The sequence below is a fragment of the Bos grunniens genome, chromosome 20 (genome assembly GCF_055505025.1).
Source record: "Bos grunniens cultivar Pamir isolate PY7600 chromosome 20, Bosgru_T2T1.0, whole genome shotgun sequence".
NCBI lineage: Eukaryota > Metazoa > Chordata > Mammalia > Artiodactyla > Bovidae > Bos > Bos grunniens.
In genome coordinates this window covers 58002782-58020350 of record NC_141184.1, presented here as the reverse complement: position 1 = coordinate 58020350, position 17569 = coordinate 58002782, and the positions used below count along the sequence as shown (strand labels likewise).

The 17569-nt window shown below is 36.8% G+C and overlaps 2 protein-coding genes across 19 annotated transcripts in view; one reads left to right on the top strand and one right to left on the bottom strand.

Annotated features, from left to right (window-relative positions):
- Positions 1-10453, top strand: part of SGTB (small glutamine rich tetratricopeptide repeat co-chaperone beta) — a 48814-nt gene extending 38361 nt beyond the window's left edge. For 3 of the 6 annotated variants that reach the window (XM_086361982.1, XM_086361981.1, XM_086361983.1), the window contains 5 exons: positions 3924-4050; positions 4158-4220; positions 4897-4934; positions 5785-5868; positions 6921-10453. In XM_086361982.1, the coding sequence (XP_086218108.1) occupies positions 3924-4050; positions 4158-4220; positions 4897-4934; positions 5785-5868; positions 6921-7032 (424 nt within the window). In that variant the 3' untranslated portion in view covers positions 7033-10453. Of the gene's footprint in view, positions 1-3923; positions 4063-4157; positions 4221-4896; positions 4935-5784; positions 5869-6920 lie in introns of all 6 variants that reach the window. The other 3 variants (XM_086361980.1, XM_086361978.1, XM_086361984.1) reach the window with 1 other exon arrangement.
- The window catches only part of TRAPPC13 (trafficking protein particle complex subunit 13), a 35866-nt gene continuing 28603 nt past the window's right edge, over positions 10307-17569 (bottom strand). For 2 of the 13 annotated variants that reach the window (XM_086361971.1, XM_086361974.1), the window contains 4 exons: positions 16801-16999; positions 15554-15654; positions 12048-12198; positions 10307-11922 (listed from right to left, as the gene is read on the bottom strand). In XM_086361971.1, the coding sequence (XP_086218097.1) occupies positions 11815-11922; positions 12048-12198; positions 15554-15654; positions 16801-16999 (559 nt within the window). In that variant the 3' untranslated portion in view covers positions 10307-11814. Of the gene's footprint in view, positions 11923-12047; positions 13670-15553; positions 15655-16800; positions 17000-17569 lie in introns of all 13 variants that reach the window. The other 11 variants (XM_086361973.1, XM_086361975.1, XR_015148917.1 and 8 more) reach the window with 6 other exon arrangements.

The window sequence follows — 17569 nt, the reverse complement described above, 5'->3', positions numbered from 1 at the left end:
CATGAAAGTGGAAAGTGAAAGTGAAGTCGCTCAGTCGTATCCGACTCTCAGCGACCCCATGGACTGCAGCCCACCAGGCTCCTCCGTCCATGGATTTTCCAGGCAGAGCCCCTCATAGTTGTCTGTACTTGCTGTCTGGTCTTCATCATCTCTTACTCTTTCAGCTCACTCCAGTAGGACATTTATCTGTTTCACTCTGTTGAGAACTCTATTCAAGGTCACCAGTTGTCCATATTTTTCCAAGGTCAGTATTCAGTTCTGTAGTCTCATCCTACCCCATATTTTAGTATGTGGCATGATTAACTTTTTTTTTTCCTGCACTGCACAGCTTGTGGTATCTTAGTTTGCCCACCAGGGATTGAACCCAGGCCAAGGCAGTGAAAATGTTTAGCCCTAACCACTGGTTAACCAGGGAATTCCCAGGATTAACTTCTTTTTGAAATACTTCATTCTCTAGGCCTCTGGGACACCATGCTTCCTGGTTTTCCTTCTCCTTCACTGGATGTTCTAAACATCGCTAATACTGGTTCTTCCTCCTCTGCCACCTCTAAATAATGATATGCTGCAGGGCTCTTTCCTCTGCTGCTGCTTTCTGTCTACATTTTGTCTCTGATTTCATCCTGTCCCATGTTTTTAAATTTCATGTGTTGTCAATACTCTGTATTAATGGCCTCAGTATGCTTTGTGGGCATCTGCAGAATGGCGAAAATCTTCAGTCACCTGATGTACAAGATCTCAGTTGAGGTCAGATAAGGCAGTGGTCAATCTTTTTTGTTTCAGCTCTCATGCTGTAAAATGAGTGTTCTTTCCCCAGTCTATTCAGTGCTATATTTTTTGCATTTTTGTGTGTTTATTTACAGTGGCTGCCCAAACACAGGCTGAAGTGTTGTCTAGTGTTTCTGTGTGCAAGGAGGCTGTAAAGTGCCTCACCAAGAAAATGCCTGAGTTAGATAAGCTTTGTTCAGGCATGAGTTAGTACAATTGACTGTGAATCAATTAGATAAGGTTTCTTTAAACAGAAACACATGTAAAAACAAGTTGTGTATTGATTGGTTGATGAAAATGTTGTGACCAGAGGCTCACAGGAACAAAACATTATATTTCCCCTAGGAGCAGTTGTTCAGTGTTTGCTAATTTAGTGTTTGCAGTGTCCTTGTAGCGCATAATTACTATAGATAATGAAAATCAACTGTATATGTTTATGGAGCTCTTAAGTTATATGTCTAAACTCCATACTCACATAATCAGCTCTTTTTCATCTCCACCTAGATTTTTAATAAGCATTTAAACTTAACATGTCCCAAACAGAACTCCTGTTCCCTTAAATCCTTCTCCTCTCAGTAAATATACTGTCATTCTACCTACCCTGAGCTTCGTTCAAAAGCCTAGGAATCATCTTCACTCCTATTATACCTGACACATCTAACCCATCAGGACGTCCTACCAGTTCTAGTTTCCACATATTTTTTGAATTCAAGCGTTGACTGCTCTCTTGTTTACAATCTAGTCCAAATTACCATCTCTTATCTAGGCTACTGCAGTAGCCTTCTATCTCATTTCCCTGCCTTCACTCTGCTCTCTTCACCCATGTTGATCCTCTGCAGAGAAGCCAGAGTGAGCTTTTTAAAGCATAAATCAAATTATGTCATTCTGTTGCGACCAGGATAAAATCCAGACTCCACACTGTGGCCCCATACTGCTCCATGACATCACCTCTTCCCGCACTTTGTTCTCTGTGCTCCCGCCCCAGCCTTTGTCCTCTTCCTTAAGCATGCTAAACTTGCAGCATTCTCAGGGCCGTGGTGTTCATTGCTGCTTCTATTTAAAATGTTGCTCCTCTAATTTGCTTATGACCGCTTTTCTTCTCATTGCTTAGTGCCCCTATTCATTCTCTTTAATATTATGTTTTTTTTATTTGCATGTTTATTGCTTGTCCTCCCCGATAGAATAAAATTTTCTCAAACCCAAGAACTTTACCTTTTTCACTGAGGAGTCTAAAATAGTGCCTGGTACATAGTATGACTCCAATAAACATGTATTGACTTAATTAATTGAGGATTGTGATAAAGTATCTCTCGTGATTGGGAGAAAACTAATTAGGTTCTGAGATTTTTCTCTGTGATTAGGCATTATATTTTATCTAGATCAGAAGTCTATGAGGTAAGTGAGTCAAGAAAGAATTGGAGGTAGTTTGTTAAAAAATAAACTTAGAAAAAATAAAACTTACAATGCTGTTTCCATATACACCATTAGTTTTTAGTTCTGAAATAATTTTCCAGTAAGTAAATCCTAACTAGGTAGAGGAAAACATTAAATTTAGTAACTTACTCTTTGACCTGTGCCTGGGATACTGTGTGTTATTTGAGGCATAAGGATTGACAGTTTTATCTATTTAAAAACTAACATGTCTTATTCAAGAGTAATTAGCTGACACCCCACAGCTTACTTTTTTTTACTTTTTATGGTAGAGTGATATTTATTGTGGTTCAGTGTCTCTGTTAAGAAGGAAGAAAGTGGGCCGTAGTGAAGGACAAATTTAGTTTGGAGTTCTTAAAGCGGTTTTAGCATCATGGAGTTACATGACCACAGAACTGTTAGTCAGCTCACATTTTTATGGAGCTTAATCATTCATAAAACAAATTAGTTCACATAGTAAGCTTAAAAATGGAAGGGTATATAAGATTCATTTCTAATCATTAAGTTTTTAAAAAATTTATTTTCAATTGAAGGATGATTGCTTTCCAGTGTTGTGCTGGTTTCTGTCACACATCAACATGGATCAGCCATAGGTATACATGTATCCCCTCCCTCTGGAACCTCCCTCCCATCTCCCAGCCCATCCAGCCTTCTCGATTGTCATGGAGCCCTGCTTTGGGTTCCCTGAGTCATACAGCAGACTCCCACTGGCTGGCTGTTTTGCGTATGGTGGTGTGTGTGTTTCCACGCCACTCTCTCCATCCGTCCCACCCTCCGCTCCCCCAACCCTGCCATCTTCACAAGTCTGCTCTCTAGGCCTGTGTCTCCACTGCTCCTCTGCAGATAGGTTCATAAGTACCATCTTTGTAGATTCCTTATATATGTGTGAATATATCTGTTTTTCTGACTTACATCACTCTAATAATTTCTTTTTAAAAAATAATTATTTTTATTGATGTACAGTTGAGTCAGACATGACTTAGCAACTAAACAGTAATAGTTGATTTACAACATTGTGTTAGTTTCAGGTGTACAGCAAAGTGATTCAGTTATATGTACGTAAATATTTATTTGTTGTTGTTGCTGTATTTTGGTTTTTTGTTTTGGCCATGCCACACAGCTTGCAGGATCTTAGTTCCCTGACCAGGGATTGAACCCAGGGCCCTCAGCAGTGAAACCACTTGACCACTAGGGGATTCCTCATATTTATCTACTTTTTTTTCAGTTTGTTTTCCCTTTCTAATCATTAAGTTCTTGATTCTTGTCCTCGGTAGGACAACCGAGGCTGGCACCAAGCAGAATGGAGAGAATCCAGACTTACAGAATCTTGGAGTTAAAAGGAAGTGATACTCCTGTGAACCATACTATAGTTGATTCTTGAACAATGTGGGTGTTAGGAGTACTGACCCTCTGCATTCAAGAATGTGTGTGTAACTTACAGTCAGCCGTTGTATCCACACTTCCTCCGTATCTATGGTTCCTCTGTGTCTGCAGATTTAACCAACCTCAGATTGTATAGTACTGTAGTATTTACTGTTGCAAAAAATTCACATATAAGTGGATTTTTGCTATTCAGATCCATGCTGTTCAGGGATCAACTGTACAATGAATAAATAAAGTGTAATCTGGATTCAAACTGAATACCAAGATAGACTTTTGATGACATTTGTGGTGTCTTAATGTTCTTCAGTCATACAGCTTATACTCTCAAAATGCATTCTTTTCAGGCTGGCCCTCACTGCCATGAATAAATTTCAAGAAGCAGTTACAAGTTATCAGAAGGCATTAGATCTTGACCCTGAAAATGATTCCTATAAATCAAATCTGAAAATAGCAGAACAGAAGTTAAGAGAGGTATCTAGTCCTGTAAGTTACTAATGACAAATAAGTGAAATATGTTATCATTCACAATTATCAAATTGTAGTGTTTAGAGTAATTCTCAGATGTAATTGTTTTACAGACAGGAACTGGACTGAGCTTTGACATGGCTAGCTTAATAAATAATCCAGCCTTCATTAGTATGGTGAGTATATTTCCTTTTCTGCTTTGCTGGCTCTATTTCCCATTAGAACTATATAGTTCCAAAGTTTTAGAAACAAGTAAGAGAGCTTTTGCGATGGCAGTGGTAGCAGTGGTGGTATGATGTTATCACTGAGGTTTTTAACCTACTCATGTACTGTTTTGTGAAAAAACCATGGATGAACTTCAGGAAGCCCATGATTCCTTGGAACTGTGGATGAAACTTTGTATACATATGGATATATGCATTTTTCTAGGGAGAGAATCGTATTTTTATGAGATTGGCAAAGGGATCTTCAAATCTACAGAAGGCTAAAAACCTACCCTCTTAGGTGAAAGTAACCCTAGGAAGGTATCTAGTATTTGAAGTCTGAGGATTTTGGCTATTGTGGTTTCCTAAGCTCTTTTGTCTTTATTTGTCTGATCAATAGGAGGAAGTAAACTGCTGCCAGTATCCTTAGTGTTTGTAATCTCTTTATTGTGAAATGTATTGTTAATACCATTTTTCCTAGTACCTCTTTTTTACATTCCCACTCACTTTGTATAGCACACCAAAACTCTGTAAAATGTTAGTATATACATGATCTAGCTTCTCTCTGCTTGAAAAAAAAAACTTCAAAACCAAAAAGATCTCTAAATATTAACTGCCTTTGATGAGAAATACCATGTTTCAATTCCAGGCAGCAAGTTTAATGCAGAATCCTCAAGTTCAACAGCTGTAAGTATACAGAAAGAGTATATTACATTTCTTCTTTCCACTTGTCAGGCTCCTAATTTGAGCACATTAGCTCCAAAATGATACCTAAATGTCAGTCAATTGGAACTTAAAGTCACACTCATTTGGCCTACCCAATGTAGGTATATCTACCTGCTTTCCTTGGCTGGTATTCTGCCTGTTAAAAATATATGCTAATTCATTGAAAATGACACATGTACCCCAATGTCTGTTGCAGCACTATTTACAATAGCTAGGACATGGAAGCAACGTAGATGTCCATCGACATATGAATGGATGAAGAAGCTGTGGTACATATACAATGGAATATTAGTCAGGCATAAAAAGGAATGCATTTGAGTCATTTCTAATGTTGTGGATGTACGTGGAGCGTGTTATACACAGGGAAGTTAGAAAGAGGAAAAAACCAAATGTTGTGTATTAACACGTATATACGGAATCTAGAGAAATGGTACTGATGAACCTGTTCGCAGGGGAGCAAGAGAGGCAGACACAGAGAAGAGGCTTGTGCACACAGTGGGAGAGAGAGAGAGTGGGATGAACGGAGGGAACAGCACGGGAACATAAACATTCCCATCTGTAAAATAGATAGCCCGTGGGAATTTGCTGTATGACGCAAGGAGCTCAAACTCGGGTGCTCTGTGACAACCTGGAGAGATGGGATGGGGTGGGAGATGGAGGGAGGTTCAGGAGGGAGGGGACATACATATACCCACGGCTGGTTTCATGTTGATGTATGGCAGAAGCCAACACAACATTGTAAAGCAATTATCCGCCAATTAAAAATATTAAAAAAAAGAATATATGCCAATTTATCTCTTGTCTACTCTAGAATGTCAGGAATGATGACAAATGCTATTGGGGGGCCTGCTGCTGGTGTTGGGGGCCTAACTGACCTGTCTAGCCTCATCCAAGCGTAAGTTTTATTTAAAATAGAAATAGTCAAAAAAACAAAAAAGGTATTTTATGTTTTACAGTTTGAGTACTTTATGTTTTACCATTTGTCTCTAAGGTAAGGGGACCAAGGCTTTCTTTTTAAATTTTTATCTTTTACTGTTAGTTATCAGTGACCTCATTAGTTATTAAATTTAAAAGTGGTTCATAAATTGAAATTTTCTGCCTGAAAGGCAGGAGTCCAGAAGATTGGATCCAAGAAAAACTTTTTTAGCAAATCAGATGACAAATATATACTTAATGAGTTTTATGTACACATATGTATTTAAAAATCATATATTGCATAGGATTTCGGATACTTTAATTCAAACTTCTGCAGTACATGTCATTGCTACAGGAACTCATTATATCTTCTCTTTACTTGAACACATTACCTCTACCTCCATCCAAGTTGCTTAGGCTACTGTGCTTTTTGAATCTGTGTGATGCTGTTACTGGAAATGTTAGTGACAAATATAATTTTTTGTTTGTGATCCACTTGCAATATGGCATTTTTAGAGTGATCTTTAAGTGGCATGATTTTAGTGATACCTAACACTTGCAATTGGGAGGTACACACTCAGTAGCTTGGATTAAATCTCTGCCTTTCAAAAACTCAGTTCTGTTAGGTGACTTCATAAGCATTCCCAAATAGGTGTGACACCTGCCATATGAGAGACTGACTTGATTACAAGAACAATTTACCTTGTATTATATTTGCACACATATAATAAAAAGCATATTCTTTTTAGGCCTTTGCTTATCTGTGGTTAAGCACTGGGTGGGGGAGGGGTGGATTTCACTCAATTCAGGAACTCACTTGTTAGCTTGGGTGTTTGATTTCTCATAAAGAACACTGCACTGTATTAATGGTATATGGAGGTGCTGGTACACTTGCAGATAAGTTGAATCTAAAACTTGTTTTTATAGAAAAAGTTTCCTTGGGTAGTATCCACATTGTTTGCAGTTCTTTTTGTGTTGGTATTGTGTGGTTGGAAATTCCCTAATTCATACTACTTTGCCTCTTTACTACAGGGGACAGCAGTTTGCTCAGCAGATACAGCAGCAGAATCCTGAACTCATAGAGCAACTTAGAAATCACATCCGGAGCAGGTCATTCAGCAGCAGCGCTGAAGAACATTCCTGACTTGACTGGGGCCCCTCACCCAGAATGCAGTTGGTGATGGCTCTCAAGTGTCTGCTGTAGATAGTGGCCAAAACAAAAACAAATCTAAAAAATAAATCTGTCTAGACAATAGGTTTATCACAAACAGATAACATAACATGATTATGTTATGTTTACTTGACCATAACATGATTCCTTTGTAAGCAGGTGATCAGTAGCCTTGTTAAGTGCCAGTATAGCACTTAACTGGACATGGTTCCATTTTCAAATCTTCATTGTATTTGTATACTAGACTTAATAGCAGAGTATATTTATTGAACAGTAGGGCTGTTTACTGGTGAGTTCTCTAGCACTAAATTCCCATAAGCAAACTTTTTTGAAAGGGGAGATAACTAAGGGGAAAGGATTCTCATGCTGATTTAGGAGAAATATACTTGCCACTGAGTAGCATCTTTGGAGAGAAGAAATTCGTTTCTGGGTTTAGCTTTGATAGTGCTATCAGTAGTGAAGATATGACAGGGGCCAGTACCGTCTTTAATGCTGCTTATTTTGTTGGGTGACAAAAATCTTAAGAGCTGGTGGAAAGCAGTATTTGGTGTTGTTTAGAAAAGAAAAAGATAGATGCTGTGAATGTATAGAAAGTGAATGTAGGGTGCTCAGGTTTTTTGCATAGGTCTTAACTAATCTTGCCTACAGTTTGGTATAGATAACATTAGCATGGCCACTTATGCTAAGTACATAATAAAATACATTTAGAAATCCTTAATAATATTGGTTAGGTCAGTTGTATAACTATTCAATTTCACTAGCACAATTTTTCTAGTGACCTTACCATGGAAACTTTCAAATATATCTACATTTAAATAAGCCAATAGCTTGGCCCTTAAGGATTTCCTAAGTGGCATTTAATTATGTGCCTGCAGACACTGATTTTTTAAACTCGTAATTATTTGATGGGTTACAAAAAGTATCTGTCATTAACACTTCTTGTTCATGTTCATCCTCTGCTATAATTTGGCTTGGCATGTCACTTTTATGCTTCTTCTTAATTTGATGCAGCTTAAACAGGGGACATGAAATATTGTGCTGAAATTAGAATACATATTAGTTAGTGAAGAGAAGTGGCATTAAGTGTTGGAATGGCTTTAACTAGAGTGATGGATGAGACTGTTCTAATTCCAGCTGGAATTTCTTTGGTTTGTTAATTATAAAATTGGTAAAGCTGGTGGACACATAATGAATTTCACAAGTGTTGTGAAAGAAAACTGAAACAGTAATACAAAATTAAATCAGTAATACTGATGACTGATTTAATTTTGTATTACTATAACTCTTTATCTCAAAAGGCTATTTGGTATCTTAAAATTTAAAAACCAACTTTCCCTTCTTTCCTTTTGTTGGATTAGAACAGTTCGTTTCACTATAATGAATAATTTCACCTTGGAATTTGTTAAAAATCCAGATTCAGGGGCATACTTTTCAACTTTATCAGGTCCTGTAATAAGGTCTGGGAATTACCATTCCACACAGCACACCAAGTGGTTCTGATGTAGGTCCCAAGGGCTCAATTTAAAAGCAACACTAGGTTAGAGATTTCTCCTCTTTTAGGTCAGCAAATATCTAAAATGCCTGGGCTCAGGATACAAGGAAGAGCTACATGAACCTACAGTTCTTTTCCAGAGAAAAGTAGGACTTAAGTCTAAGATAAGCCTTCTGAATTGTCTCCTATATTGCACTTAAATCAACTTGGGTGGTGATCTAGTGGTTAAGACGCCATACTTCCAAAGATTCTACCAGCCTACGGCGAGGGGAAAAAAAAAAAAAAAAAAAAGTCAATTCTTGCTGGTGTTGCATAAGAAAAGGTTCCTAGCATAATTATCTTGAATGCATTGCAGATGCTTTCAAATTGGTAAAACTGGTAAGCCTCTGAGTAGGGAAATAGAATATTAATCAACAGTATCAGAAGCGAAAGAAGGGATATCACTGCAGACCATGTAGACATTAAAAAGATAATTAGAAAATACTGTGATCAACTGTAGGTCCATATCCATGAAACAGATAAATTCTTTATAAGATACAAACTACCATAACTCACTGAAGAAATAAGGTACCTCCAGAAAAGAAAACCACAGGCCCAATTTCAATGGTGAATTCTACCAAACACTTAATATTAAATCTACACAATTTCTTCCAGCAGAAGAGGAAACACTTCCCAACTTCATTTTATTTTGCCAACTTTGATACCAAAATCAAAGACATTATAAGCAAAACTACTTTAAAACAATGTCTTTACTAATATCTGTAGTTAAAGTAGCCATTCTTTACATGAAGTAATGTGAATTGGTGTATTTCTTCCATTTCATTTTTCTAGTTCGTTTCTTTTCTAATGTATCTCCCATGACACATCTAGATAATCTATCCACTTACCTGGATTTCCATTCTATTCAAGCCACTTTTGCTTTTTAAGTACTTTCATCACTTTGAAATTACTCCATTGCACGCTATTTCAAGAAGGTTTTGTGTAGCTGTATTGTGTTAGCTACTCTTAAAATTATAAAGAATGCTCCAAATGTTATTTTGCTTGTCTGAAACAAGAGGGTGTTAAAGTAAATCTTTATATACATTCTACTTAGGAATGATTGGTTTCCATTAACCACTTTTCATTATAGTAGCTGTAACTGTTATGATGCTATGTAAAATTTTTTATTGTTGTTCATTCGCTAAGTTGTGTCTGACTCTTTGTAAACCCATGGACTGTAACACGCCAGGTTCCTCTGTCCTTCACTGTCTCCTGGAGTTTGCTCAACTTCATGTCCATTGAGTTGGTGATGCTATCTAACCATCTCATCCTTTGCTGCCCCCTTCGCCTTTTGCCTTCAATCTTTCCCAGCATCAGGGTCTTTTCCATTGTAAATGTAAAATTTACAATGTCCTTTGTATGCAAATGACATTTCTACTTAATGTACCAAATTGGTTATCTAATTTTTATAATATGGTTTAAACAGATCCTTTCTAAGATGACATTATGTAACCTTTACTTAACGAAGGAACAATATGTGTCTAGGTTATTGCTTATAAAAAAAGGAGGCTTTATAACTAAGTCAAATTATATAGCAGAATCCCAAGTGACCATCATGTCACTTTTAAAATTTGAATGGAGTGAAACAGAAGGTTCAGTCATGAGAAGACACCTTGAAAGCTACTGAAGTATCCAGTGCAGGGCTATAAAGTCTTATTTCATCATTTAATCAATTGTACTCATTTTGGAGAAAAGACTGTCTTTGGACAAAGACAATTTTACACTGCTTGCACTTTATTTTGCACGGACGTTTCATTAATTACCTCTTCAATTTAAGGGCAAATCTCATTCAGAATACAGCTTTCATTTTGGACCAAACAATTTGTCATGGCAATAAATAATTATGCATTTAAGAAAAAACAATTTTTGTATTTGACAGTTCATTTACATTTAAGCAGTTATATACACATGCTTGAATTTCAACTTAAGTTTTTATTTAACAGCATTAGTTTTTGTTTCAAAGTATTGAAACTTTTATTACATCCATGTTGCAAAGTTGTTTATAGTCTTAATTTCCTCACTGTTTTGTATATGACGTAAGTAAATTAATGTGATTACATGCAGAAACAGTTTTGTAATAATAATACATGATGTAGAGTTCAAAATCAAGTATTAGAAGCTGGAAATCCTTTAAGTATGCCTTAAAAAAAAAGTGGTTTATTTTTCAATGGGGAAAAACAGGACTTTCTTGGCTTAGAATTAGAAAATGATCAGGCTTCTTAGCTTAGAGTTATCTGAGTAATTGACAGTTTAAGAAATAAAACCAATTCTTATCTGCTTTTAGTAACTGAAAGTTAAACATTTCTGTTTGTATGCACACAAAAATACAGATGTCAATATGATAATTTTGAAAACAACTAGAAAAATTCATACCGTTAGCAAATACAAGATTATATGAGGACCACCGCAGTTGTTTTAAACTTTTTTTGTTGACTGAGGAAAAAGCTGGTGTTAACGAAAATACTCCTAAATAAAGTAAGATGAGAATTCTAAAGTTTTAAAAAACAACTGTATCTTCTAGATTGAGGTCAGCAAACTGTGGCCTGCAGGTCAAGTCCAGCCAGCTGCTTGTTTTTGCAAATGCTGTGGTACAATTTCTGCCTAAAGTGAAAGTCGCTCGGTTGTTTCTGACCCTTTGCAACCCCATGGACTATAGCCTACCAGGCCCCTCTGTCCATTGAATTCTCCAGGAAAGAATACGGGAGTGGGTAGCCATTCCCTTCTCCCGGGGATCTTCCTGCCCAGGGATTGAACCTGGGTCGCCTCCACTGCAGGCAGATTCTTTACTGTCTGAGTCACTAGAGCCTACTGGCTGCTTTTGTATTACAACCGCAGAGTAGTTTCAGCAGAAACCTCGGGGCCTGAAAGGTCTAACATATGCAATACCTGGCCCTTTACATGAAAAGTTTACTGACCATTGTTCAAGATACCTGCTAGGGACACATGGCCTCAAATGTAGAGCTTTTGGAGAATAAAGTCCAATCGTCATTTAAAGTGAAACAAAATCACATGTGCAGAAAATATACAAATGTTCATTTGGAATATAACTCACAAGATAAAATCAGTAGATGGTTCTTTTCAAAACAAATATTTAATATTTTAACTTTTATAGGAAAGAAATTTAAATAACATACTTATTTTTACTGTTGATCATTTTACAAAGGTGACAAAAATACAGAAAATTCTGGGCAACTCAATGAAAAGTGTAACACTGGACATTTTCTTCAACTTTCCACTTTAATGGCCGAAGATACCACACAGACTTGTGCGATGTCATCGTATTCATATGTTCTCTTTAAGAATGTGTCTGTTAGTCTTAAGCCGGAGACGCTCTATTGAGAGAAAAACACAGACCCAAGTTTTCATTCATTGGTAATGACCAGAGAAAGAATGGATATAATAAATGACTATGGGTTAATAGCCCCTAAATACTGAAATTACTGAAGAGAGAGCATACTTGCAGTCCTTGTACTGAAGACAGTAGTGTGAGGGCAAGGCAGAGAGAGGAACTTGGATGGAGCTTTCCAAGTTGTCTTCCTGAAATGCCACACCAGTGGATAGAATTGGTATTGCACATTTCCAAAACAAGATCCATTGTTCTTTCACTGCTGGAGGAATCAGAAAAATAGGAATAAATCTTGTTCCTTTCACAAAGGGATACTGCAATGTTTCTAAATCACTATTGCCAGTCAATTTCTTTTCATGGTATCCAGCTGCAAACCAGGAACAGAAATGAAAATCTATCATATCGTTTTTATTTCACTTAGAATCAGGAAAATCAAAGGACACGGTTTTGTTCTGGAGTTTACAGTGGCACTGAGACTAATCTGCCTGTCTGGATGGAGGCCTTCTGGTTCTGTATTGAACACTGGCTCCCTGATGCTGATCTGTTAAAAAGAGTTTTGCCATTTCTCTGGGAGACTTCCAGACATCTGTGTCTAATCTTGTTGCTATGCATCCTTCCTATTTCTGTTAGATACTCTGTAGGAAAGAGAATCGGAGAAGGCAATGGCACCCCACTCCAGTACTCTTGCCTGGAAAATCCCATGGATGGAGGAGCCTGGAGGGCTGCAGTCCATGGGATTGCTGAGGGTCGGACACAACTGAGCGACTTCACTTTCACTTTTCACTTTCATGCACTGGAGAAGGAAATGGCAACCCACTCCAGTGTTCTTGCCTGGAGAATCCCAGGGACGGGGGAGCCTGGTGGGCTGCCGTCTATGGGGTCGCACAGAGTTGGGTACGACTGACGTGACTTAGCATAGCATAGGAAAGAGAATGAAAAACTGAGGCTGGTCCAGTGCTTTTTCTATTTAATCTACGTTCCTTTACCATGCAGTGTGTGCTCAGTCGCTTCAGTTGTGTCCGACTCTTTGTGACCCTATAGACTGTAGCCCGCCAAGCTTCTCTGTCCATGGGATTCTCCAGGCAAAAATACTGGAGTGGGTTGCTGTGCCCTCCTCCAGGAGATCTTCCTGACATAGGGATCAAACCCGTGTCTCCTGCACTGCAGGCAGATTCTTTACCCACTGAGGCACCTTGGAAGCCCTTACCACGCAGATAACATAGCAAATGACTGGCAAGATTTACAAGTAAAACTATTCAGGTATTCACTTGACATGAAAAAGACTACTTCTCCTTATAATTGATACCACCAGTTCAATTAAACTTGTTAAGTTAAGAAAACACTTTTAGTGAAAGTATGTGCATTGTTCTTAAAACCAAAAGTTTCATAATGAAAAATGGTCTGCTACTCTACCACCACGCTTGACTTACTTTCAATTCTTTAAACTCTTTTTCTCGCCTTAGTTGGCTCCACATTTTAAAATACTCGTTTAAAATTTAAATTTAAACTTGAACTTTAGATGTATCGATTTAATGATACTTAGCTTTTATGTGTCTCTGTCTCCCCGCTAAAATTTGAAATGTTCAGTGTGTGCCACAGCCCAGTTTAGGTGCAATGCATGACTTTCCTCATTACATTCCACAAAGATCCAGTAAGAGCAGATTCCAGGTATGTGTCTGTGTGTGTTGTGGGTTGGTAGTAATCCCATTTTTATAGATGAAGAAACTGAAGATCTAAGAAATAAGTGCTTTTTAGAAAACTTTTTTGAATTACCAAAAGGTAAAGTGAATACTCAAACTGTTATTTCTTTATTTGTTACAGCATTTTGTCATTTGGTGAATAACTGATTTTTTATAACTCAAAAAACACAAAACAAATAATCCAAAAGCAGACCCATAAAGGGTACATGTAGCACAAACTCTTTATCCTGTGTGTGTTTTTTACTGAGCTCCTATGATGTGGCAGGCACTGCACTTATAATGCTGGTAAGACATGATCTCTTCCCTTAAATTATTTGCAATCCAATACAGAAGAGACTAGTGATTAACTATAGAAATATATCAGTATCACAAAAAAACTATATTACAATTTGCTATGATTATGTGTGAGAAGGTCTAGGAAGCATCACAGGGTAAGTAGGTATTTTGTAATTTTGAAGGATAAATGCTTATCTTCCTAATACCATAAAGTTGTAAAGGGATATAGAATTAAAAAGGATTATACATTCAGACTATGATGATTTGGATTCATTACTGTGATATCAAAATGCCCCAACGGCAACCCACTCCAGTATTCTTGCCTGGAGAATCCCATGGACAGAAGAAGAGCCTGGCGGGCTAAGGTCCATAGGGCTGCAAAGAGCCAGATACAACTGAAACGACTTAGCATGAATGCACCAAATAGTACTACAAGGAGCAGCAGTGATAGGACTGGGATTTAATCCTAGGTTTTTCTGGCCTCAAAACCCTATGCTCTTTGCTTCTCAATAGCTAGATTATACTCTATTATCAAAGTCCTGTTTTCCAGTCTATGGCTATCCCTTATATTAAATTCATAAGTACTTTTTAGTTTCTTAATACTAAAGATACGGCTCAGATATAAATATGGCTCAGAAAAATCTATCTTATTACAGTAAATCTATAATGTATTATTCCGTAAGAACCTACTAGTTCATGTTTAGTAATCTGAAGTATGAAAGGAGTGTAAACAATGAAATGAACACGGACCTTGAAGTCAAATAACACTGGTTTCAAACTCTGATCCCATCTTTTCTAGCTCTCTGAGACTGAATAAGCCACAAGCTCTGAGTTAGCTTGCTCTTGCAAAGAATGTGAATAATTAATACCTACCTCACAGGTACAGAAATAAAATATTAAAAAGTGCCTAATAGGGTAGGACCTCTAAAATATGTAATGTTAGCTACCAGATGAAGAACTTTATAGTATTCAATGGCAATATCAGAGAAGACTACGTGGCAAGAGGAAACTTACAAGAAGATAGCATATTTAAAAGAAAGCTGTGGTACATACACACTATAGAGTATTACTCAGCCATTAAAAAGAATACATTTGAATCAGTTCTAATGAGATGGATGAAACTGGAGCCTATTATACAGAGTGAAGTAAGCCAGAAAGAAAAACACCAATACAGTATACTAACGCATATATATGGAATTTAGAAAGATGGTAACGAAAACCCTGTATGTGAGATAGCAAAAGAGACACAGATGTATAGAACAGTCTTTTGGACTTTGTGGGAGAGGGAGGCGGGGATGATTAGGGAGAATGGCATTAAAACATGTATAATATATAAGAAGTGAATCACCAGTCCAGGTTTGATACAGGAAGCTTGGGGCTGGTGCACTGGGATGACCCAGAGGGATGGTATGGGGAGGGAGGTGGGAGGGGGGCTCAGGATGGGGAACACGTGTACACCTGTGGCGGATGCATGCTGATGTATGGCAAAACCAATACAATATTGTAAAGTAAAAAAAACACAAAAAACCATTTGGCAACTCAAAAAAAAATAAAACAATGTGCTTGTAAAAAAAAAAAAGCTTTAAGAAGTCTCTCTCAGGTAAAAATGAAAGGATATCCATCCACAAATATTGGCATTACCTGCAGTTTGTTATTTTACAAGTAATATGAAAAGGTTCTTCAAGGTTTACAGTATCTGGGATTGCCTCCAAAGACAACCTAACATCTCCATAACCTGGAGCCTATGAGAAAAGAAATATAGTTAATATACATCTATTATATCTATTATAAAAACTTTTCCATTTTAAAAGAGTACCACAGTCCTACTGTTATCCATTCTAACTTCTTTTGCTGCTACTGTTGAAAAATAGCACTAGAGACTCTGACTGTTTTTGTTATAATTACTCCATGTTTAGTAAAGTTGAAATGAGTCTCATAGGCAAACAGTAAAGCAATTTTAGGGAGTCTGATCTAAGGGGAAGCTGTTCCAAAGATACTTACTGTAGCTTATAGAAACATAACTCTGCATAGGTGAGGTTATTGCCTAAACAGGTAGAGGAAGACACTGAAATAAATGGAAGACACTGAAGAAGCAAATCATGTCTGTTCTACAAGATTCACTGATATGGACAGACAGTAGAATCAAAATGCCATGACAGCATGACTATGTTTTAAACTAGGCCCAGTGATGATCTCTTTTTTCAATTTTTGCCTCAAATAGTAAAAGTAAATTTTAGAACGTATCTCAGCAGGTAATATTCAGTATAAATAGAGGATTCTGTAGCATATTTTCACTAGCACAAGAAAAAGAAGGCTGGTCGCTATCCATACTCTCAGAGTAGAAATTAGATAAAGTATCCAACCAGTGTTTACAAGATAATTTGAGTGGGACTCACATGAGTTTCAGATAACTGACATTTTAAACATCTTTAAAAAGAGAATGAACTGAGTAGGTAAATACAGTATAAATCCAAGAGTTCCAAAACATTGCAAAAAGAAAGAGATAACTCTAATATAGTGGAAGTCAGATAACAATGAGCATTAAAAAAAAAAGAAAAAAAAAGAAAAAAAAACAATGAGCATGAATTACCATATGAGGAAACAACTGATATATAGTTATTTTAATTTGTTTGGTAAAGTAAAAAAGTTCTTTACATGGTAGAAAGCCATGTACGATGGATAAATTAACATCTGAACATTTCCTATTCATATCAATACCAATTTTCTACCTAGGTATCAGTGAAATTATTTGTCTTTTATTCTCTGGTAATATTAATGCCTTTTATAGTGCTCTGATTTTAGTGACAGACCTAGGGAAATTTAACTTGTTCTAACTATCTGAATCTCCAACATGCCAAAACCCCCTTCAGTGTTTTCCCTAGACTCACCATTCTTTGAAGTTGGCTGGTCTGTAATCTTCCCCTTTCACCTAGATTTGTTTTCCATACTATATCCAATTTTCCAATTACCGTTACTCCCTTAATGATGCCTGCTTTTTCTGCAAACTCCTTCTTGGGTTTTAGGCAGTATAAGTACTGGCGTGTATCCATCGGCTGCAAATATGCTCTTGACCCAAATGTAGTTACACTGAGGGGTGAAGACAGAGATGGAAAAAATTCTCTAGAATCTTTTTTTTTTCTTTCTCTAGAATCTTTTAAAAGAAAAACCATGGCTGTGATGGTTCCTTTGGATAGGACCTGAATGATCTACCATCCAAAGATCTAGAATACAACAGGTCAGTGGTTTCAATACAAATGAAAAGAACTTGAACTGAGAGGACTTATTTTTCTTTAATTTTTTTCAGTTGATAGGAAAATCTTCAGATTCTTTATAATAGAATGCAATATATTATCTAAAGTATTGGATGTATATCAGTTAACTGAAAAAATGCAATAGAAATCAGAACCTTCAGTATCTTGTCCCTTTTCTCTAAAATTATGAACAAAAATAAACAAACATACCCTAAACTAAGGAATCATTTTCAAATGAATAAAAGGATCAGGCAAAGAGGGGAAAAATATTGTTTTCCTCTGTGGGGGTATGAGAGGCTACACACTTTACTGTATTCTAACATAATAAAAGTAAAATTTCCATTCTTGATTAATAAAATCAGGTATTTCTCCAGCTATTACCTTCTTATATATATTAATGTTGATC